Source organism: Doryrhamphus excisus, chromosome 17 (assembly GCF_030265055.1).
Source record: "Doryrhamphus excisus isolate RoL2022-K1 chromosome 17, RoL_Dexc_1.0, whole genome shotgun sequence".
Classification (NCBI taxonomy): domain Eukaryota; kingdom Metazoa; phylum Chordata; class Actinopteri; order Syngnathiformes; family Syngnathidae; genus Doryrhamphus; species Doryrhamphus excisus.
The window spans coordinates 11,151,438-11,173,978 of NC_080482.1; the positions used below are offsets into that span (position 1 = coordinate 11,151,438).

General features: G+C 48.1%; 6 protein-coding genes across 15 annotated transcripts; 2 read left to right on the top strand and 4 right to left on the bottom strand.

Annotated features, from left to right (window-relative positions):
- The first annotated feature begins 5 nt into the window (after nt 1-5).
- Nucleotides 6-3,626, top strand: decr1 (2,4-dienoyl CoA reductase 1, mitochondrial). 8 transcript variants are annotated; one of them, XM_058052928.1, is made up of 11 exons: nt 6-220; nt 1,536-1,632; nt 1,971-2,173; nt 2,237-2,294; nt 2,418-2,504; nt 2,593-2,740; nt 2,824-2,923; nt 2,985-3,057; nt 3,123-3,269; nt 3,351-3,413; nt 3,480-3,626. In XM_058052928.1, exons 1-11 carry the CDS (start codon nt 33-35, stop codon nt 3,540-3,542), a joined length of 1,227 nt encoding a protein of 408 aa, XP_057908911.1. In that variant the 5' UTR covers nt 6-32; the 3' UTR covers nt 3,543-3,626. The 8 variants fall into 8 exon arrangements, with proteins under 8 accessions (XP_057908911.1, XP_057908913.1, XP_057908915.1 ...); XM_058052930.1 differs by having other exon boundaries at nt 125-220; nt 1,525-1,632; XM_058052932.1 differs by having other exon boundaries at nt 157-378; nt 1,525-1,632.
- Nucleotides 3,627-4,461: 835 nt separating this feature from the next.
- si:ch73-139j3.4 (CD82 antigen) lies at nt 4,462-7,306 on the top strand. Of its 2 annotated transcripts, none has more exons than XM_058052941.1 (8): nt 4,462-5,019; nt 5,081-5,159; nt 5,224-5,336; nt 5,411-5,485; nt 5,558-5,653; nt 5,720-5,923; nt 5,993-6,076; nt 6,134-7,306. In XM_058052941.1, exons 1-8 carry the CDS (start codon nt 4,954-4,956, stop codon nt 6,290-6,292), a joined length of 876 nt encoding a protein of 291 aa, XP_057908924.1. In that variant the 5' UTR covers nt 4,462-4,953; the 3' UTR covers nt 6,293-7,306. The 2 variants fall into 2 exon arrangements, with proteins under 2 accessions (XP_057908924.1, XP_057908925.1); XM_058052942.1 differs by having other exon boundaries at nt 5,723-5,923.
- Nucleotides 7,307-7,426: 120 nt separating this feature from the next.
- Nucleotides 7,427-13,454, bottom strand: thbs3a (thrombospondin 3a). The gene is made up of 23 exons (XM_058053029.1): nt 13,343-13,454; nt 12,899-13,105; nt 12,525-12,778; nt 12,312-12,411; nt 12,191-12,217; nt 12,035-12,117; nt 11,918-11,969; nt 11,702-11,850; nt 11,481-11,618; nt 11,324-11,398; nt 11,097-11,249; nt 10,903-11,013; nt 10,718-10,825; nt 10,499-10,658; nt 10,299-10,417; nt 10,182-10,234; nt 9,911-10,092; nt 9,664-9,842; nt 9,555-9,603; nt 9,273-9,469; nt 8,970-9,142; nt 7,676-7,815; nt 7,427-7,595 (listed from the first exon to the last, which is right to left on the bottom strand). Exons 1-23 carry the CDS (start codon nt 13,419-13,421, stop codon nt 7,531-7,533), a joined length of 2,853 nt encoding a protein of 950 aa, XP_057909012.1. The 5' UTR covers nt 13,422-13,454; the 3' UTR covers nt 7,427-7,530.
- Nucleotides 13,455-13,672: 218 nt separating this feature from the next.
- On the bottom strand, nt 13,673-17,273 carry LOC131105350 (metaxin-1-like). The gene is made up of 8 exons (XM_058053370.1): nt 17,147-17,273; nt 16,579-16,648; nt 16,425-16,504; nt 15,180-15,272; nt 14,936-15,118; nt 14,572-14,648; nt 14,356-14,501; nt 13,673-14,277 (listed from the first exon to the last, which is right to left on the bottom strand). The coding sequence occupies exons 1-8, from the start codon at nt 17,225-17,227 to the stop codon at nt 14,057-14,059; spliced, it is 951 nt and encodes a 316-aa protein (XP_057909353.1). The 5' UTR covers nt 17,228-17,273; the 3' UTR covers nt 13,673-14,056.
- A 247-nt stretch (nt 17,274-17,520) lies between these two features.
- nudt17 (nudix (nucleoside diphosphate linked moiety X)-type motif 17) lies at nt 17,521-19,540 on the bottom strand. Of its 2 annotated transcripts, XM_058053315.1 has the most exons (9): nt 19,476-19,540; nt 19,041-19,157; nt 18,861-18,971; nt 18,570-18,753; nt 18,476-18,501; nt 18,310-18,405; nt 18,144-18,242; nt 17,848-17,978; nt 17,521-17,785 (listed from the first exon to the last, which is right to left on the bottom strand). In XM_058053315.1, the coding sequence occupies exons 1-9, from the start codon at nt 19,476-19,478 to the stop codon at nt 17,593-17,595; spliced, it is 960 nt and encodes a 319-aa protein (XP_057909298.1). In that variant the 5' UTR covers nt 19,479-19,540; the 3' UTR covers nt 17,521-17,592. The 2 variants fall into 2 exon arrangements, with proteins under 2 accessions (XP_057909298.1, XP_057909299.1); XM_058053316.1 differs by lacking the exon at nt 19,476-19,540 and having other exon boundaries at nt 19,041-19,466.
- Nucleotides 19,541-19,658: 118 nt separating this feature from the next.
- Nucleotides 19,659-22,047, bottom strand: LOC131105320 (high affinity immunoglobulin epsilon receptor subunit beta-like). The gene is made up of 7 exons (XM_058053318.1): nt 21,819-22,047; nt 21,193-21,387; nt 21,006-21,107; nt 20,882-20,938; nt 20,658-20,816; nt 20,439-20,564; nt 19,659-20,359 (listed from the first exon to the last, which is right to left on the bottom strand). The coding sequence occupies exons 2-7, from the start codon at nt 21,379-21,381 to the stop codon at nt 20,309-20,311; spliced, it is 684 nt and encodes a 227-aa protein (XP_057909301.1). The 5' UTR covers nt 21,382-21,387; nt 21,819-22,047; the 3' UTR covers nt 19,659-20,308.
- Nucleotides 22,048-22,541: the final 494 nt, after the last annotated feature.

The following is a 22,541-nucleotide window of genomic DNA, read 5'->3' on the forward strand; positions in this document are numbered from 1 at the left end:
ATCGATTGGCAGCTTGTGCCGCCAGTGCCAGGATGGGCAACAGCTGCTCCTCTAAAGAGGGGGCGTCTGCTTCGTTAGTGATAGTCCAATCAAAATGCACCCCGCTGTCCAGCCCGCACTCAGACTCTGCATCGTCAACACCTGCACAAAAAAAACAGCCCCGTCACCAAGTGAGCCATCAGGTGGATGCTCCATGCTTGCTCGGCTCGTCATACCTGAGGTGAAGATCCATCCCCTCCTCTTCCTGGTTTCTTCGCTACTTTCAACTCTGACACATCGAGTCTGTTGAGGAAACCTGGCCCTAAACCACTCTAAGTCGGACAGCCGCCGTGCGTCACTCACCACCTGGCCAATCACAGATCATATTGACACTCCTGTGTGAGTAGCTAGCTCGCTGCTTGCTATGGTGGCGCTGATGTACCCAAACTGGTTGCCAAGCTTCTCTGGTTGCTAGATGACAGAAGAACCCGGGATCTTGCAGTCGTCGAGCTTCACCCCAGCAAATCATATCGGCACGATAGCGCTCCTTGTAGAGGCCGGGACCCAACAGCTGGTCCAGGTCTAGACCGTGTTCCTGCATGAGCAGATCCTTGTTTAGAACAAATACTGATATATACTCAATGATTACAATGAATTACTAACTACTAGTAGTTAAGTTGATCAATCTTGAATGTTAAAGAAGCTTAATACTTAAAGTAAAGGTTTTGTTTTTCATAGATCATTATTTGAATGTACAATTATTATGGAACTACATGGAAAATAACATTTTACCATGTAACTATTTTTATCTAAATCAAAGGAACTCATCTTTTATTTTGAAGAGAAAGACCCAAACACTTCGTGATGTCAGACGTCACATGGGCTCACCTGAGCGTACTGTTGTTTTAGGGGCGCAGATAGACGCACTACGCCGCAAACGTCTGCCCCTAAACTGGAGACCGACGGCGATAACAATATTAATAATAGTAATAACGTTGATATTATAATCATTATAGTTTACTTTTTGTTTACCGTTCCAAGATCACATCGGTCACGTAATCTTTTCCGGACTTCCGTTTCCCGCTGAATATCACTATCAGTTTTGGTTCCATAGTTGGTCTGGTAAAACCGATCCGATATCATTCACACTCATCAGGTCATTAACTCTTGGTCGGATCGAGCAGCTACGTGCTTTAGGTCCTTTCCGGAAAAATATCGGAAGTGACAAAGGTAACCGGAAGCATTTCAAAGTAAAAGGCCGACCAATTGAATTTGTATTGTAGACTCGGTTGTTTGTCGTTCTTATTGGACTTTATCGGACAACGAAAAGCACCAATCGACAAGTGGCTGATTTCTTCGTGGTTTGTCTGTTCTTTGTTTTGGGGGTCTTTATTTCTAAACTCATTTTCATGCCAAGACGGTCAAAAACGCTTTATTTCCTGTAAAACTCTTTCCTTTCGAGTGCCTTCATTTTTCAAAACACACTATCTACTTTAAAAACACTTACTTTCATTAAAAAGTCTATCATTTCTTTTTTTAACAAAGTGTTTTCTTAGACAAAACACGACACACTACAAACTGAGCCAAAGGTCACCAGCCAACATGGCGGCAGCAGTTCTTCGAAGGAAACTTTTCAAGACGTCATTTTTTGCGGTGAGTTTGAAGTCTTATCTACTTAAAACCTGTACTTGCACTTTTAATTATACCTTCTTTTAACTTCGACAGCAATTGGCTTAAAGAACATTTTAAAAGTAATAAATGAAGAACTGCAGTTCACCTGTATGGCCACAAGATAGAGCTGTAGTACCAATTCGTGAAACAAAACACAAAACTACGGTGGCCGCACGGCGGCGCACGTGTGCCTCAATTTTCAGAATGTTCTGGATTGGAAAATGGACTCGGTCCACAAGCATGGGATTTTTCCAAGCAAATAATATGGGGTAGTCTCCATATTACTTTGAATTGATGAATGTTATCATTTTTCTTGGCAGTCATGTTTCCACAGTTCGCCAGCTGTTCTTCAACAGCCCCCTCTTTCTCAGTCACGCTTTTTCCCGCCACAAGAGACACCCATGCTGCCACCCGGTAGCTTCAACGGCCGCGTGGCGTTCATCACGGGTGGCGGAACAGGATTGGGCCGTGCCATGACGACCACCCTGTCACACCTGGGAGCGGAGTGTGTCATTGCTAGCAGGTGAGCTGTCACATGTATGTCACATCCACTTTCAAGTTCCAGTACTGACTCTCTGCTGTACAGGAAGTTGGACGTCCTGCAGCAAACAGCTGATGAGATCAGCAGCCAAACTGGAAACAAGGTACCTGCCACATCTGTGCACATTGTGTACTTCGTAATTGAGTATGCATTTAAAACACTTAAGCGGTGCACGAATGAGACACAGCAGTGATGTCATTGTTTGACTGTCATGTTGTTGCCTCAGGTTCATGCGGTCCAGCTTGATGTCAGAGATCCTCAGGCTGTAACACGTTGTGTAGACCACATGGAAGGTCTAACAGGCTTACCTGACGTAAAGTCACACAGAAAACAACCAAAAATCAGATCACTTTCATTTATCATGGTCGCGATGACATCATATTATGTTGCAATCGCTGCAGGTGATTATCAATAATGCGGCGGGAAACTTTGTTTCCCCGTCGGAAAATCTATCAGCCAATGCCTGGAAGACCATCACAGACATCGTCCTGAACGGAACAGCCTTCACTTCTCTGGAGCTCGCTAAGAGACTCATTAACAAAGGCAAAGGTAGGCGGTTACCATTAGTTACACCCGCTAGGTCATTCACTTGTCAGCCCGTGTCCATCAGTGTCTTCATCTTTGTCCATCAGGTGCGTCCTTCCTGGCCATCACCACTATCTACGCCGAGTCAGGATCCGGTTTTGTGGTTCCGAGTGCATCAGCGAAGGCGGGTGTGGAAGCACTGTACAAGTGAGTGCAACCTTCCTGTAGACCAGAAGGTTTCCATGATGACCACATTGGTGTGTGTCAGGTCTTTGGCAGCAGAGTGGGGACGCTACGGACTCAGATTCAACATCATCCAGCCCGGACCCATCAGAACTAAGGTACAAGTTCTGGCATGTTCTTGACGTGTTCGTCACATGTTTAGCGCCTATGCTGGTGTCTTTAGGGGGCCTTCAGCCGCTTGGATCCTACAGGAGAATTTGAAGCTGGAATGCTGAGTCGGATTCCAACGGGTCGACTGGGAAAAGCCGGCGAGGTGGCAAACCTGGCGACGTACATGTGCAGCGACTACGCCAGCTGGATGTCTGGAGCGGTGAGTGGCACCCGCTGGTGGATGTAGACCCTGGGGGTCGACCCTGTGAGACTGGATGGAAATGGATGTGTTTGTGGTCAGGTGGTCCGCTTCGATGGCGGCGAGTATGTGATGATGGCGGGAGAATTTAACGAGCTGCGTAGAGTAAGTGTTGCACTCCAATGTTTCTCTTATCGTGATGTAACAATGTTTGTCAATCATCCATATCAGGTGACACCTGATCAGTGGAAACTGATGGAAAAGATGATCAGAAGCACCAAAGGATCCTCATAAGGCAACAATGGACACATCAACTTGATGATGCCATTGCATTTGTCATGGTTTCTAAACGTCGCATTAATAAAAAGTGTACTAACATGTTCTCTGTTATGTAGTATTTTTGCAGTAGTGCATGGAAGGATGTTGCAGTACATTTTGCAGAGATTGATGCATATAGTAGTATGATAACATATATTATGACCTGATAATGTCTGTGTCTACTCAGCTCATATCTTTTGTCATTTTTTTATAACACGAACTTTGACTGACCTGTATTAGAAAATAGTGTTAAAAGTCAACAAATTTTCATGTTTTAGTTTAAGTGGAAAATATTTAACAAAGGGGCGACACGGCGGTCGAGTGGTTAGCGCGCAGACCTCACAGCTAGGAGACCAGGGTTCAATTCCACCCTCGGCCATCTCTGTGTGGAGTTTGCATGTTCTCCCCGTGCATGCGTGGGTTTTCTCCGGGTACTCCGGTTTCCTCCCACATTCCAAAAACATGCTAGGTTAATTGGCGACTCCAAATTGTCCAAGACAGCTGGGATAGGCTCCAGCACCCCTCGCGACCCTCGTGAGGAAAAAGTGGTAGAAAATGAATGAATGAATATTTAACAAAGTTCAATTGAAGTCCATTACACAATTTACACACATGTATGAATAGAAGCGGGAAGAAACTCATTCATTCATTTTCTACCGCTTTTCCTCACAAGGGTTGCGGGGGGTGCTGGAGCCTATCCCAGCTGTCTTCAGGCGAGAATCGGGGTACACCCTGGACTGGTTGCCAGCCAATCACAGGGCACATATAGACAAACAACCATTCACACTCACATTCATACCTATGGACAATTTGGAGTCACCAATTAACCTAGCATGTTTTTGGAATGTGGGAGGAAACCGGAGTACCCGGAGACGAGGGTGGAATCGAACCCTGGTCTCCTAGCTGCGAAATCTGCACGTTAACCACGCAACCGCCGTGCCGTCCGGGGGAAGAAACTGAGTTAATTTAATCCCATGTCTGAAGTCATCCATCTTCTGTGCCACTCGTCCTAACTAAGGTATGCTGGAGCCTATCCCAGCGGACCCATACAGATGTTGTAATAAAGTTGATAGTTTTTGTAGAGGTGTAAAGTTGGCAAACATTTGACATTAGTTGTATTTTTAACCACTTTCTGTTTGCTGTGTGTAATTGACTTTTTACATTCTTAGCTGCCTTGGGACATTGCCTTTAAAAGTCATCCTCAGCTGTTGCGTGCATTTATTGTGGAAAGCACCATTACACCGTTATGACGTACAGTATTTGTGGTCCAAAGTCCATGGAGACAGGAGGTGAAAGATCACAGGCAATGAGGAAGTGGTGTGTGTGAATAGCAGGTAGGTGTTTGAGAACCAGCAGCAGAACGTGTGTGGATCCTGAGGTGATCATCATGAAGTTGGTGGTGAGAGTTGAGCTGGTGAAATTCATCTTCCTGGTGGTGAACGTCTTCTTCCTGGTGAGTCCGACACACTCGAACATCACAAGCTTCCTTGGTGACCTCTGACCTCCACATACAGGCTCTGGGCGTGAGTGTGGCCGCTTGTGGTATTTGGATCCTGTTTGACACGACCAGCTTCATTGGAGCCATTTCTTCCGGTAACGTCAACAATCTCGAAGCGCGCACTCTGACCTGCTAGCTTGTGTGTGTGTGTGTGTTCAGAGGAGCTGCAGATGGTGGGGGTTGGGCTGCTGTTGATTGGCATCGTGGTGATGGTGTCCGGCATGTTGGCATGTTTTGGAGCTTGCTGGGAAAAAAGACTTCTTCTACTGACTGTGAGTAAACACTCAATGGTCCTAATGGACCCAATGGGCCGCCATGCCACATGACCCGCTGTGCTCTGTGCTAGTATGTGTGCTTCCTGCTGCTGCTGATCCTGGGTCAGCTCCTGGTCCTGCTGCTGCTGCTTGTCAACAAACGCCAGGTGAGCTTTACACGTGCACACACACACAATCATTGAAAGCCGCACGCCAACGTCTGTGTGTGTTGTGAGCAGATTGAGGAGCACGCTGACGCAGCTGTGGGTCAGATGATAATTCGATATGTTGGCACCGGTCGCCAGGATCAACTCCTGGACAACCTGCAGCGCCACGTCAGTCACTTTATGTTTTGTATTTCCTGACTCTATATGTCTTCTGAATGCACGCTATTCTGCCAGCAGGAGGCGTGTTGCGGCCTCACAGGCTCATCTGATTGGCTACAGAACTCTTTCATCCAGACGCTCAACCTGAGCGCCATGCACGTGTTTCCTTGTTCCTGTTTCAGCTGGCATCAGCCCACCTTCAAGTCACCGTGGTGCTCACAAGTGATCAACGCGTCACATGTGCACGCCATCAGACCTGGAAACCACACGCACGGGCAGGTACGCACACACACACCTGTTTGAGGTAATGCTAATGAGGCTAACCGTAGGCTGCTTTTGGCGTGCCAGGGCTGCAGAGAGAAGCTTCGTGATTGGCTGCAGGCGAACATTGTGACTATGGTGGCCATGGACGTTACCCTGTTGGTCCTACAGGTACACACGGTGATACGTTGTGGCTATCAGTCGCCATCGTGACGCACTTCTTGTCAGGTTGTGCAGTTGGCGTTGACGGCCGAGCTCTACCGTTCCATTGGCCAGAAGAACACCAATGAGATAGAAGCTGTTGACCACGCCCCCCTCAGCAGCAATGTGGAGAACTCTGATATGGACGACGCTGACTCCGCCCACCAGAACCTTGAAACATCTTAAAGTGGACTTATTATGCTCATTTTTGGCCCTTTCTATTGAGCTGTGGACTCCTATAGAGGAACTACACACAATAACCTGTACATCTTCCAGAATCTGCACCTATTCCAGCTGTATTTCCTTGGATTTCCACCCAATGCTCGCCTCTGTGGACGCCCACTCCGCTGTGATTGGTCCCACTCCCAAGCTCTGCCAAGGATTTCCACACTACTGGTGAACCCCACTTTCTAATTTTGTCTGTATAGGAGTTAATACATTTTAGAGAGCTACTTAAAGTGGTTATGAGCGACTGGTAGCTCATGGGACCCCAAGAACTCAAAGGGTGGTAATGTAGGTCGAGGACTACTCGTGTTTCAAAAAAACAGGGTCGATCCACCGATTAAGGTGGAAAAGTCTATTAGTAACTCGAGACAGGCTTGTAATTTCTGTGCATGAATTCGGAAGACAAGATGGTCCCTGTATGCACACTCCATAATGCTACACAGACAACAGCTTACACAGTTAGGACACTGATTAAATTGTTACAACTTGCGCTTCTGACTCTTCAACACTCTTCAACGTTGGAGAGGCATCAGGCTTCAGTAACAGTTTGGCAGCTTTACCCATGTTCACAAAACAGTCCTATATTTTGCTCTCGATTGTCAGGAATCTGCGACTCCAACCACTTCTGCCTGACGCTAACAGTATAGTCCTTTATTGTTATTGTAGCTTGAAACCTACAGCTTGTCACTTCTCACAAGGCAAATTGTGAGCTTCTTAACAGTGCTATATGTATTTTGTACATTTTACCTGTATTATCACATATTTTATAAATTATTTTATTAATTTAATTTATTTTAGTAATTAAGCTTACTCTCATTGAACGCGGTTGGATTGTTGATCTACATAAGCAAGGCATCTCGCAACACGGCATCGCTGCTGGGGTTGGATGCAGAAAGACAGTTATTTGAAACTTTTGAGTTTTATGGAACAAAAAAGTCATGGTCGTGGTAGACCCCAACTCTGTGATAATATAAGAATTCAACCATCAACCTTATATTTATTGGTGACAGGATTGATTGATTATTTGGCAACTGAGAATAAAACATCTCTTTGTTGTTGTAGTTGAAGTTTATTCCTTGAAGAACACTTCATGGATTTGCCATCATTTCAGTTTTATTAACGTTTGTCCTGTGATTGACAGCTCATCAGTCCAGGATGGCCCCGCCTCCACCCGCCAATGTTGGTACTTATCGCCGGTATCACACCTGCACATGCATCACGACATGTTGCATGCGATGCGTATGGAAGTCTTCAGGAAGCGTGTCTGAAAGTGAACAAAGCACACGCTAACGACACGCTAACACATTAACAAGGATGCTTGCTAGCGGGGGTCATAGGTCGTACCGTTACACCTGTAGCGCAGGTTGGACCAGATGATGTTTTCCTGGGAAAAGCACAAGACTCCCAGTCTCCCGCCTCTCATGGTGCTGTCAATCACCACGCCAGAGTCGGCGACCATGTCGGCACCCTCATAGAGACGAACTCTGAAGTGGTGCACAACACACACGTGTCAGGGCACAGGTGGAAACACTAACCTAATGTAGCCCACGTGGGGGCACGCGCACATAAAGTGGCCCATCTAGGGGTGCTCCCACCCAATGTAGCCCACCCGGGGGCACGCTCACCTAATGTGGCCCACCTAGGGGTGCTCCCACCCTATGTAGCTCACCTGGGGGCGCTCTCATTTAAAGCAGTCACTTGGAGATGCTCTCATCTAATTTGGCCCATAGGGGTGTTTCCACCTAATGTAACCCACTTGGGGAGCGCTCTCGTTTAAAGTAGCCACCTCGATGTGCTCCCACCTAATGTAGCCCACCTCAGGGGCGATCTTGTTTAATGTAGCCACCTCGGTGTGCCCCCACCTAATGTAGCCCACCTGGGGGCACTCATTTAAAGTAGCCACCTGGGGACACTGTCACCTACAGTAGTACACCTCGGTGTGCTCCCACCTAATGTAGCCCACCTGGGGGACGCTTTCATTTAAAGCAGTCACCTGGAGATGCTCTCACCTAATGTGGCCCATAGGGGTGCTCCCACCTAAAAGTAGCCACTTGGGGCGCTCATTTAAAGTGGCCACCTGGGGATGCTCTCACCTACAGTAGCACACCTTTTTTCCCCCCACCTAATGTAGCCCACCTGGGGACGCTCTCGTTTAAAGTAGCCACCTCGGTGTGCTCCCACCTAATGTAGCCCACCTGGGGGGCGCTTTCATTTAAAGTAGCCACCTGGGGGCGCTCTCACCTACAGTAGCACACCTTGGGGTGCCACCACCTAATGTAGCCCACCTGGGGACACTGGTGTCACACTTATGATGTAGCCCACCTGGGGGCGCTCTCATTTAAAGCAGTCACCTGGAGATGCTCTCACCTAATGTGGCCCATAGGGGTGCTCCCACCTAAAAGTAGCCACTTGGGGCGCTCATTTAAAGTGGCCACCTGGGGATGCTCTCACCTACAGTAGCACACCTTGGTTTGCCCCCACCTAATGTAGCCCACCTGGGGACGCTCTCGTTTAAAGTAGCCACCTGGGGGACACCGGTGTCACACTTATGATGTTGCCCACCTAGGGGGCGCTCTCGTTTAAAGTAGCCACCTCGGTGTGCTCCCACCTAATGTAGCCCATCTCGGGGTGCTCTCACCTGATGTAGCCCACTTGGGGGCGGTGGCTGAGTTGCCAGCGATACGATGTCTTATCCTTCCAGCCAGCGTTCCTCGGATCCTTCCAAAGCAGTGTGGCCTCGCCACTTGTGTCCCCTGTGTGCCACAGTGCATTCCTCAAGAACTGACCCGGTCCAGTCCGAGACTTCACTGCCTGACACACACACACACACACACACACACAGTGTCATGTTTACCACTAACAGAAGAGACACATTCTGTACAATATGACCATTTTTACCATGAAAGACACATGAGAACATGACAGCAGAGAGTATGATGACCTTGAGGTGCAGGGCGGCTTGGGCGAGGGCATGGAAGGGCGTGGACTGCCAATATTCTTGCTCCGTTTGCTTCCACATGACGGCATAGAAACTAGACGAGTCCTGGTAGGCAAAGACAAATCCGGCGTAGTCATCGTCCGTGACTGTGTTGACGTGGAACGTTCCCTCAAAGTCCACGCCGTTGAACGCCGTGTAGCCTGTGGACACACACACACACCAGCACAGAAGGTTCTGCTTTGGGGTGTTTTTCATTCAAAGGAGGGTGGCCCAAAGTCTACGTACCGACGGCGAGACCCGGGTCACTGTTCATGGTCTGGACAATCTCCATTCCCTGTGCATGTAATTAGGGGTTAGAGGTCAGGCGGGCTCGACGGGTCACTGTTGGGTTCACCTGATTCAGAACCACCCAGTTGGGGTCAACTTGGGCGTCGCCTTCTGGGTCCAAGATGACTGTTTGATAAGCCCGGAAGTCTGTCAGCGTCACCTCAGAGCTCTCAGGACAAGCGTCAATCACATCCAGGACGGCGTCATTGTCAAAGTCGTCCTCGCACACGTCCCCTACGCCGTTGACTGAGGTCATAGGTCACGGAGACAAGTCAGGAAGAGACATGAAGACATGTCAATGAGGACGTGTTTACCATCGGAATCTTTCTGGTTTGGGTTAACAATGAGACGACAATTGTCGCGGTCGTCAAGGACGCCGTCATTGTCGTCATCGTGGTCACAGTCGTCGCCGAGGCCGTCGTTGTCTGAATCCAATTGGGAACTGTTTGGAATGTCAGGACAATTGTCTCTGTTGTCTTGGTGACCGTCTCCGTCCCTGCACACATCACATATAAAGCATGTTTGCAGACTGGAGACGTTTTTCCGGGTACCATGACAACACATGTTTGTGTGTGTGTGTCATACGTGTCCTGGTTTGTGTCACAGATGTCTCCCACTAAGTCGTTATCGATGTCCGTCTAAAAAAAATAAAATAGACTAAAGTACAACACCATACAATATTGTGTGTGTGTGTGTGTGTACTTGTGTAGGGTTGCTGAGTTCAGGACAAGTGTCGCACGCATCTCCGACTCCATCTCGATCTCGGTCCGTCTGCATGGGATTGGGAACCTTTGGACAATTGTCAAGGACGTTTGGTATTCCTACATGTACACACACACACATAATCTAGCTCAGTTAGGTCATGTGATCTGATCTCTAGTAAGGTCCCACGACTATAGTACCGTCTCCGTCTATGTCAAGGTCACACGCGTCTCCTCGAGCGTTCCCATCCGTGTCCTTCTGCTCGCTGTTGGCCACGTTGGGACAATTGTCACACGCGTCCCCAAAAGAGTCGCTGTCGGAATTCTGCTGGTCTTTGTTGGGAACCAGACGGCAGTTGTCCTGTCGTAAACAGGACATGTCACGTGACCCTGCGGCTCACAGCAGACGCTCTTGCTCACCTCCACATTTTTTATGCCATCCCCATCCGCATCCTCGTCGCATTGATCGCCAATCCCGTCATTGTCAGCGTCCTCCTGACCCGAGTTTGGAGTGGAAATGCAATTGTCCTGAAAGACGACGACACGTGGTGGTGGCGATGACTTCGTGGTTATGTATGACATGTGACATGATGATGAAGACTGACCTGTTTGCAGTGTTTGTTGTTGTCCATGCAGGGCAGCGAACGGTCAGGATAACCATCGATGTCTGTGTCCACACCGCACGTGTTCCCGTTCCCCGCCCAGCCCACATTACACTGCACACACACACACACACACACACACACACATATTAGCATGTGATAAAGAAATAGCCGCCATGTTTGAAAATGACACTAACCTTGCAGGAAACGTCTCCATTCCACTCAATGATGCAGTGGGCGTTGGTGTCACAGGGGTTAAAGGTCAACGTGGCACATGAATTACGGGGGAAGCATCCTGCGGTCTGGTTACCAAGGAAACCAGGTTTACACCCCCCGCACTTGAATGAACCCTGTTAGAGAGACAGAGGATCAACATGCAACCTTGATTAAAAAAAAGGAGGGGCGGGGCCTGACATTAACTCACCACCGTGTTGGTGCACACCGAGTTTGGCGTGCAGGCGTCGGGTAGATCTACACACTCATCCATATCTACACACTCCTGGAACACACACACACACACAGTCCATTAGAATGACTGCTTTCAGTGCAGTGCAATTTCCATGTGTGTATGTGTGTAAGACCTGCTTGTGTGTCTTTGCATAGTCAAGTCCGATGCCAGCCATTGGCGCCCCCCACAGGCCAGGAGGACACGGAAGACAGCTGAAGCCGCCCACCGTGTTGACACAGGCATCAGGAGAGAAACACGGGTACGCTTCACACTGGCCAGTAAGTATGACATCACATGGTCATATTTACGTGATTCACACACATGTAGGTAATATGTGCGAGGGCGTGGGCTCACCTCGTCCACTTCACCACAGTGTGTGCCGTTGCCGCTAGTGCCAGCAGGGCAGGGTCCGCAGGTGTATCCGGGAAAGTTCGGGCTTTCGGTGCAGGCCACACCCTTGTGACAAGGGTTGGGGGAGCAGCGTGAGCGCGGTTCGTGGAAACCTGCGGACACATGGCTGTCTTCAATCAGGTCCTCAAATGTCACATAGAAAGATGAGTGATGACTCACCGCAAACTTGACATTCCAAGACGGTGTTCCTCATCAGCGACATCTCCTTCACCTGGACAGAACCGAGATGTCACATGACTGTGTATGTGTGTGTGTGTGCGTGAGTGTGTGTGTCACCTGCTCCTTGATGTCCTGTCGTAGCTCTCCAAGGATCTGATTGAAGATGACCAGCTGACCAATCAGAGCTTTGGCATGATCAGCTGATGGGAAGCAAATGATATGAGTAATCAAAGTGTTTGATGATTGATGATTGATGATTGACATCACACTCACCCAGAATGGCGTGGATGTCCCCGCCCACTGCAAACATAAACGGCTGATTAAAATGGCGGAAGGTGGTTTGAAAGCCAGGTGTAGCCTGTGAGGAGGTGTGGCTACTGTCATGTGAGCTCACCTAAGTTATGGGAGGAGTCACCTTGAAAGGGACAGTCAATCAGGACGCCGGCTTCGGCCACGCTGCCCCCTAGAGCCACTTGTAGCGACACCACTGCGCCCTGACGCCACCGACAAGGATGCGCAAACACTTTTGTCACATGGTGTCATTAATATTCACAAAGGGAGCTTGCACCAGATTGGCTGGTGTGTACAGGGGCGGGGCTAAACCAACCTGCAAGCGAGCATACACCTTCTGTCCGTGTCGAATCTCCACCATCTCCGCATCCCGCGGAAGGGGCACAGGATGCGGCACGCCCTGAACCGAGTCGGCCAATCGGCAGTCGACGTAAAGTTCTGCCATCATGCTGTCCCGCTGAAGGCCTCCCAGCCGCAGGATGATGGAGTGGCTCCGCCCATCGGCCAGGTTGACGTTCTGCAAGTTGACTGTGTGGACCTTTCCGTCTGCTCGCGTGTAACGAAGCAACACTAGATGCAAACCAGGAAGTGGTTAAGACAAACAAGGAAGTAAACAAAAAGTGGTCAAAATAAAGGGTAGGTGTGTCTGGAGGCGGGGCCATACAGAATAGAGGCAGGGCTTGCGCTCACCTTTGCTGATCTTTCCCATGACGGCCACCTCCAAGTACTTCCTGTTGTCCTGTTTGCTGTACACGCCCAGTAGAACGCCTCCCATCTTGGGTGGCAGACGGAAAGTGGACACCATGTAGATGTCACTGAGCGCGCTCAGACCACGAGACAGCTTCTCCACTGCAGTGATGCTCTTCTTGGAGTCTTGAAGACTCATCACATCAATCACTGGAGGACACAAGAGTTTGACTGCTGGTTACTATGGCAACAGTAAGTTTTCAGCTTCTACAAAAGTGGTGATGAATGATGATGAAATGTTTTATTAAAGGTCATAGGTCAAGGTGGGCGATGTTTTCCAAGTACCTTTGACCCCTCCACGTTTCTGCTAATAAGGCGTGACGTCAATTTCCGAGCTCAAAGAAGGTCAAGACTACAGAAAAAATAACGAAGACTATTCTGCGTTACCTTGCTGGTCCGGCAGCTCCGCCGCTGTCCAAAGCATCGTGATTGACAGCAGAAACGTGATGATCGCCGGGGACCTCATCACGCCCTCAGAAGCAGTCGTGGACCGGTAGTCTGCTGGCTGGTGAGAAGCAGAAGACGTCCAAGAAGCAGTGGAAGACGAGAAAGTCAAGAAAGTCCAAGTAGCTCCGTGCGCGGGCACACCGAGGCGAGCGTGCGGAAAATGTGACGTCACGGCGACCGATGTGATTTGACACTTTCGGTAAAGGAGGAAAACTACGACTGATGACGTCATCACCGTCGCATCAGACAAGGATTGTTTAGTTTTTTTATTTATTTTTTATATCATCACACATTAGAGTTCAGGTCTTTATTTGTGTTATTTTTATAGATATATGTCAGCACTTTATTCATGATATCAATATCTAATATGAATTGGAGAAAGGTGAAGAGGCTTGTTTGGGACTACACCGTTGTCGTGGTAACGCAACCCTAACAGCAGGAGGGAGGGGCGGGGTTAAATTTTGTGACCTGCTAACACTCCACAAACTGCTTCCAGATCAGCTTGTTAAAGCTCACGCATTCCTCAGCAAAGGCGTCATGTGCAGCTGGCGTCCAGACGCTCAGGACGACTGGTGGGGGCCTGAGAGGCGTGGCCAAGAGCTGAGATGGGAGTCCACTTCCTCAAAAAGACAACACAAAGCTGTGACGGTGACCTCAGTCGTCCTCGTCGTCCTCGTCGTCCTCGTCGCCGTGAGGGTGCGGAGGCTCTTCCAGCGCCTCCTGCTGTTGAATGGACACCATTCCGCTCAGCACGGCGTACGACAACATGGCGCCCAGAGCCACCAGCAACGACAGGAACTGCTTCCTGCGCTTGTTTGGGACCTGCTCCAGGTCTTTGGTCTCTGCTGGGCAGGAAGTCCTCTGACTGCAGTTTTCTATGGACACATGGACCGCGTTGTTAAGACTGTCATCCACTGATCAAAAAACACCATGCCTGCTAACGTGGTCCTCACGGGGGAAGTAGATGAGCAGGATGTTGGTGCAGAAGTTGCTCAGGTTGTCCAGAGACTTCAGGTGCTCTTGCAACTTGTTGTTGGGAAGTTTGCACTTGAGAATTGGCGCCAAGGAGCCGAAGACGAAAGCATCAAGAGATGAAGGCCTGGTCCGCACACATTATCGTAATCAGCAGCCAAATATGACATCGTAGTCATCGTCACAACAATACTTACGAGTCTCCAAAGAAGAACTTGTGCGGCCCGAGTCTCTGCGAGAGCAGGTTCATGCAGTCGGCAGCATCGCGGAACAACTGAAACACAGATCATGTGCTCAGAACATGTATGGGCCTTCCATCAACCTCCATGGCTGCGTTCTAAAAGGAAGTGCTATACTAGGGAAATCATGCTAGACTGTTAGCACAAAAAGCTTCACGGGCGACTGGAGGGAAGGTTTAAAGTGGAAAAAAGGATTTTGTTGATCTCCATTCACGCTGACTTGTTTGTTCCATTGCAGTACTGCAAGGACTTTTCTTTTCCAGGGCGCCGCACATGGAAACAATACGAGCCAAGCAGCTGGAGGCCACATTTGCAGCCTCACCTCCTTCTCCAGCTCCTCGTTGGCCTCCAGGCTGTCCTCTCCTCGCAGCAAGCGCAGTTTGTCCAGCTGGTGGCGCTGCATGCGGCCCGGCAGGAACAAGCTGAGCGGGAATGGCATGCGCTCGGCATACCAGCGCCGAGTCACTTCCACATAGTTCTTTGGCTCCACCCACTGGGTGTAAAGCTAGCAAAGCAGAGCGTCACCGTGTTGTTCTGTCTTTATCGCTCTTCACAACAGAACTCACCAGGGCCGGCACAAGCTTCTCTTCCATCAGCGAGATGAACGCCAGGCTGTCAGCGCCCTCCTTCGCCGACAGGTCGTAGTCCGCGTTGTACTTCTGGAAAATACGTGAACAGTGAGGAAGGCTGGCACCCAGCAAATGTGCTAGGCTAACGATGAGCTAAGCGATCACTATGACAACACAGCTGCCACCGTCTTGGTATTCTGATGAGGAAAATCCAAGTCAGAACCACCATGCGGACAAGGTGTGGTCAGACGACAGAGGAAAACCTCAAATACCTCAATGTCTAACAAGCACATACAAAATGCATGAAAAACATTACGGTGAGGATTGGTGACACGCGAGGTTGTGTCATTAACATGCATTATCTCATAACATTTATATAACGCATTCCTATAGTTACCACTTAACATGAATCAAATCACATCAAAACACACACAGAATGATGAACAGCAGGTATCTGTCTTCCTCTTCAGAAGCAACGTTCAAGAGCACTGTGTATTTCTGAGTGTTCAGGGATCTCTGCTTTTTAAAAAAAAAATTTTAAATTAAATACAGTTGGTGGCACGGCGGTCCAGTGGTTAGCGCGCAGACCTCATAGCTAGGAGGCCAAGGTTCAATTCCACCTCTGTAGCCATCTGTGTGGAGTTTGCATGTTCTCCCCGTGCATGTGTGGGTTTTCTCCGGGTACTCCGGTTTCCTCCCACATTCCAAAAACATGCTAGGTTAATTGGTGACTCCAAATTGTCCATAGGTATGAATGTGAGTGTGAATGGTTGTTTGTCTATATGTGCCCTGTGATTGGCTGGCGAGGGTGTACCAGGGTGTACCCCGCCTCTCGCCCAAAGACAGCTGGGATAGGCTCCAGCACCCCCGCGACCCTCGTGAGGAAAAGCGGTAGAAAATGAATGAATAAATACAGTTGCAAATACAATGCAATGGTACAATGGTAGCGTTTATTACAATAGTATTGGAATATAAAGGTTCCTTCGTTGACAGGTTCCAGGGGGAATGATTTAACGGAACACATAAGAGTAAATGTAATAGTGATGCTTAATGTACATTTATACATTTAATTAGTTTTTTAATATGTATTTATCTTCAAAACGACATATTTTGGACACTAAAATGTTTATGGGGGAAGGACAAACAAGTAGCGCAAAATTATTCTGTAGCTATCCAAATTTTGTACCGGGTCACCACAAATAAAATCAATATTTGGGAAAGACCGGAATGTTGGCGACTAACTTGTTTCCTCAGGTGGATGATGATGTCAGATGGTCTGGACAGGGTCTCCTTCTGACTGGTCCTCAGGGTAGGAATGGAACCTGAATAGGGCAAAGTAAAGATCAGGAAATGCTCCTCTTAAGGTCCACTTACGAGCTGCCAGCAAGAATCTCACCGCCAGGACTTCTCCATGGGTTGGACATTTTGTGAACTTTGAGAGGAGCGCCAGCAAACTGAGCATATGCCTGCCAGGAAGACAACATGTCATCACTTCCTGTCTTACAGCAGTAAATATACATTTGGAACCCGGATATAAAATATACAAAATAAAATGTGTCATTCTGATATTTTAATGACCATTTACTCTCATAATCAATTTCTCTCACGTCCGCCATCTTCTGTTAGGGTGTTTTGGCATAGTTCATAAGTAGGTGAGCCTTTTCATTTCAAAGGTAAAATGATCAGTCAAAATGACGAGAGTCGTCGAAACTTTGTTTATTTCCTCTAATTTTGCTCTATGGTCAGGACTGGCCCAAATAAGACGACATACAAGACAAACATGACAACTAATTCGTTCATAAGAAGAATTGGAAGGCACTTTTAAGTCAAACTTTGTAGTTCATTCATTCGTTAGCATGCTAAGGTTAGCAACAGCGGTGAGCGTACCCGCGAGTGGGTCACGGACACACGGCCCGTGATACGCTCGTTCCCTTTGGTGTCCGTGTCTGTGTGCGTGGACTCACCAGAACCACCAGACATTCCGTGCTGACGGACGGTAGACCCCAGTCTCCTTCCCAGCAAAACAACTCGTCGGGCGCCGCCATTTTTTTTTACAGCGACCGGAAGTTCAGACAAGCGTTTCCGTATTCCGAGCAAATAAAATAACACAAATATATGCACTTTACACAGTGAAATTGCCAACGAAATGTCGTTGCCTGGCTCCCGTATAACAATAAATAATAATAATTATGTGGAAAATAAATAGATGACATCAAATATGAACAACAATGTACAGCGTAAACAGTACATTCTAGCGCGTATGTACGTCATAGATGACGTAAAAAGTAGTTTGCTGTGGAGAACGTTAACGTCATTAAATTCTGATGAGACCCATTCATTTTCTGTCATTTATTTTTTTCATGTCATTTATCTCACACACATACACACACAATCAAAGGTCAGTGTAACATCATTTGTTTGACTGACATGGGTGGGATTCAGAAGTCATCTCTGCAGTGGTCTTCAACCACAGGTCCAGAGCAAACTTTGTCCCGGTGCTGACCCGCTCCACGTCTGGACCACTGTACGAAGCCCGGTTGACAAAGACACCTGGCGGCAGCGTGGCGTCACGCAGTCCACCCTCAGGACACACTTCGGACACACTGGGGGGCGGCGTGAAATATCACAAGGTCGTACCTCGACTCACAGACATCAACTGTCACACCTGACGGCGGGAAGACGTTCCACATCGACCTCGCCATCCTGTCCATCCACGGCCGACACCATGGCACCGACCAGCCGGGAGTCGGCCCAAAGACAAGCGCTGACTTCAGCGGGAGAGGGGCGCAGACAGTCCTGAGGACATCATTGATTATGATAAACGCATGACAAAATGAATGAAGGCAGTAGCTGACGGAGTAAATAAATACATGACTGAATGAATCATTACATATGAACGACTCAATGGATGATCGGACTGAATGAATGATGCCTGATGAACAGCAGGTTAGCTGTAGATACCTGGAGCTGCAGGTGGGTGCAGGGAGAGCGCAGCAGCAAGTAGACAACAAGGTGGTGTCGCTGGGGGGGTCCTCTGCTCAGCATGGGGGGATACACTGACTACTGACACACATAACTTTTTTTTAGTGCCACGCCCACTCTCCCCCTTTAAATGTCACTCTCTCACCTCCCACACACCAAGAACCTTTGGATTTGGGAATTGTTCTGCTTCCAGATCCAATCCTGTTTCCTCTTTCAGCTCCCTGAGGCCCGCCTCCAGTAGCTGCACGCACACATGTTGCGAGCTAGCTAGCACAGCGTTGGCATCAAAACTAAAGCCTGGGGAAACGTACCGTCTCATCTGGTTCAAGATGGCCGCCTGACGGCGAGAGAAGAAGGGTGTTACCAAATGTGGGCGTGGCTGTGTGAAATATTGTGGCCACTGACCTGGTGGAACCCAAACATTGGGAAATATCCGCAGTTGCTTTGCTCGTCGCGTCAGCAACACTCTCTGATTGGCTGTCTGCAGGATGATTGCCACACCAACGTCAACGCCACGTTGCTGAATGTCCAATGAGATAGCCGCTGCATCTTTGACGGACAGGTTCTTGATTGGACAGAAGGGGGCCCTCTGGTGATCAAACAGATACTGATGATGGCATCATCCCATCAACAAGCTGTCAATCATGACAGAGGTCAAGTGACTATGTTCTGATGAGGCGCGTGCACACGAAGCACCTTCAGGGGAATGCCTCTGTTGGTGTCATCTTTGAGGACCATCAAGTGGTTCCGGTCCAGTGAGCAGCTCACGTTCACCTGGTCAGTGGTGCCAAAGTGACCTGTGACACTCTGAGGGAAGTCAAGCCTTTAAGGTGAGTTAAAGCATTCAAGCGAGAATGGTCAAATTCACGCACACACCTGAAGAAAGTGAACACTCTGTGGCGCTGCTCCGTCCCGACACACAGACACTAGAACCCTGCGGACCCTCTCCATTCCGCCTTGTTCTTGATACAACCTGCTCTTGAGCGCCCCCGTCTGTCCACATCACGTCATTTATGAAGTGAAGAATTGCTTAGTCCGTAAAATAAACACTGACACACGAACAACATAAATACTTCTGGTATTGTGACTGATGTCTGTATGCGAGCAAAGACTAGATTAGCAACTGAAGTAAAATATAATGACTGTTTACTTGCTACTGATGCGAAAATGGTAGCGAATGCTAATTATTGACGACCAGCTAGCTGTTGCTAACGCTAACTAGCTCGTTGAATATTTTATTTCAGTGTGATCTGACATACTACACTGCCACAAAAACATATGATACATCCAGTAGAAACTTTGTGTACCTACCATACAGGAGCGAATCCCGCACACAATGCAGGTCAGTTATAGCTTGATGCTACATCCGGTGCGAAACTTCACAATAAAAGCTATGTACCTTGAAAAATAAAAGTCTTATGAGGTGACAGCTTGTAATTAAATACTAATTAAGTAGAGAGATTACACAAGTTTCTTTTTTTGGGATCAATATTTTTTTTTATTGCAAGCAAAGAGACAATTGATGCTTCTTCCTGTCCCCCAGAGAGATTGGGGATGAGCAAGGCAGAGAGGCTCAAAGGTGATGCCTTCAGGGTCGTGTGCAGGACGTGTCTCAGCAAGGCGACCAGTATAAAAAGTTGACAAACACACTGAACATTGTACAAACATTGGACAGCTTTTAAGCTTGTCTCAGTGGACGAGGTCATGTTAGACAACAAGGACATTGGACTCACACAGGATTAGGATGGTCTACTCTTACAACAGACCCAGGCTGCTCAGAATATAAACAATATAAAGTAATCCATCTTGACATGTCGGACAATTAATCACATCAATTAATCATGCTAACACTATCGCCAGCATGCATATGTTACCAATAGTGTTGGTTCAAAATAAGATATGTCTATGTTTTTTTGTTTATAGTGTTCACAATTAAAACTTCAACTGAATGAGATTTGTTGTTCAGCCCGAAAACGGGGAGTGGCACCTGCCCATTGAGTGTGCTCACATACACGTACACACACATGCAGTCTCACAGACGTGATTGACAGTTATCAGTCATGGTTAAAGCAGGAAGAGAAACTGTATAGCACGTTTGAATGCCCCCATTACAGACAGCTCATTGATGAGTGTTTTGTCTGTTTTCACGGTGATTGCGGCTCCACCACTTCGTTCCCATCACTGCGCTCCTCGATCTGGAGGTCAAAGGTCAGATCAGCGGCTGTTTGTGATCACTTGACTCATCCGGAACAACACGATAACAGCTCGCCTTACCGTGATGGGCGTGTAGCAACGGTGTTGTTTGATGCCAATGGCGGCAAAGACACAGGCGGCGATGGCGACGCACGTCTGCAGGATGAGCAGAACCAGGAAGAGACCATTCAGGCCCGCCAAGACCATCTGGAAGACATTGATGCGTCTGTGAGGAGAGATGCCACGAAGCTCGCCCACTGACAACCACCGACAACGTCTGAGCAGAGCTGACAAACTTACATCCAGCACCCAAAGTCGACTGACGCACCAGTTCTCCCCGTCAGTGCTACCGCAAATTTCCTCAGAGGGGTGCACAGTTCTCAGCAGCCAACTGAGGTAGGCCACGCCCATGAGGCTAAGCAGCACGCTGATGCCGTTTGACACGAGACACGCCCACATCTGTGAGACAGCACAAAAAACAATCAGAGTAGAGCGATAATGATGATGATGTCATCAAGACTTACCGATGTCACTGCGGTCCGCGTCCTCGCCGCCACCGCCAGGCAACCCGAAACCACAAACTGCACGACAGCAAGAATAGGTCGTCGGTGAAAAACAACAACACTTTCAGCCAATACGCAAACGCACCGCCACACCGCCGCAGAACGCCACGTGGAGCATCAGAAAAGGTAAGAAGGCGGGGATCAAGCTGAAGAGAACGCACAGCACCCCAATGACCACCTGCACCGCCTGCGTGCCGAGAGAAGAAAAGGAAGGTGTGGTTACACACATATAATAACTCACAAATGACGCACAATATCGGACGCACACTCACCCCAAGGCCCGACAGCACCCCGGGCACTTTTGTTTTAGACGCCTCAGCCATATTGGTGGGAGACGCAGGGGGCGGGGCTTGTGCAACTCTGTTCCCGGGTGTCTGGAGTGGAATGGAAGTTTCATCTTGAGGGATGACCTGAGTGACGATCATTAGGCCACCCACCGTGGTGATGGACGAGGACGCCATGGTCTGCTGTTCAAATGACGTAACACATCATTAGTGTTTGTGCCTCCATGGATAAGCGTCATAGAAAACAGATTGATGGATGGCACTAGTCCGCCCCCTGGTGGTATATCCCTGTGATTTTTTGTTGTGTCCTCAAATGACTTAGGAATCCCGAATGGACGCTGCTGTTTCCGTGTATCTATCCCATAAGTAAAGTATGTTTGTTGTCAAGTTGAACTCCAACATGAAGTTACAACGTGACGTCACGTTTGTCGAATTCACCATTATGAATAAAGACCGAAAGAATTTGATTTGCTAAGTTGTGTAGTTGTTCAACTAACTAAGAAAAGCAACATGTCAAAATTTACAACTCCACAAAGGGCTGTGGTGTTGCATCGAAAGAAAAACAAAACAAGTCATAACAAAGTGGATAAACGGCATAGAAAACAACAACTTACCTCCTCTTTCACTGTTATGAGACACGAAAAAAGTGAAGGACTTAAAAAAAGGGAACACTAGATAGTGAAAAACAACCAGTTGATCAAATGGCGATGATTTCACATGGTCCTCAAAAAGTCGTAAATGAGAGACACCCACCGAACTATTAACATTAATATGACTACAGTTATTATTTTTATTCAAATGATGAGATGACCTCGTAAAGGTTTATCCAGGTTCCCTCAGATGACAACAGTACGATCCAAAAACACATAGGTGGAAACTGAAAGTGGGATTGAGTGATACAATTCCCGGAGACACATGAAGGCATCGCGGATCATTTCCGAGAATGTAGTCGGTTGTCATCACACTACGTCAAATGTCAGTAGAATCCTGTAATTTCTACTTGATGGGCTTTGAATATTTCTCCATATTGTTTATTTAATCATTTATAAGTACATGAGTAAATTAGAGTGAGAGATTTGAAAGTGAGAGTGAGAGATTTTTGTGAAATGTATTTCTTAATCACTGATTATAGTTCATTTTTCTCTATGCCGCTTGTCCTCACGAGGGTCGCGGGTATGCTGGAGCCTATCCCAGCTGACTTTCGGCGTGAGGTGGCGTAAACCCTGGACTGGTCGCCAGCCAATCACAGGGCACATATAGACAAACAACCATTCACACTCACATTCATACCTATGGACAATTCAGAGTCTCCAGTTAACCAAACATGCAGATTTTTG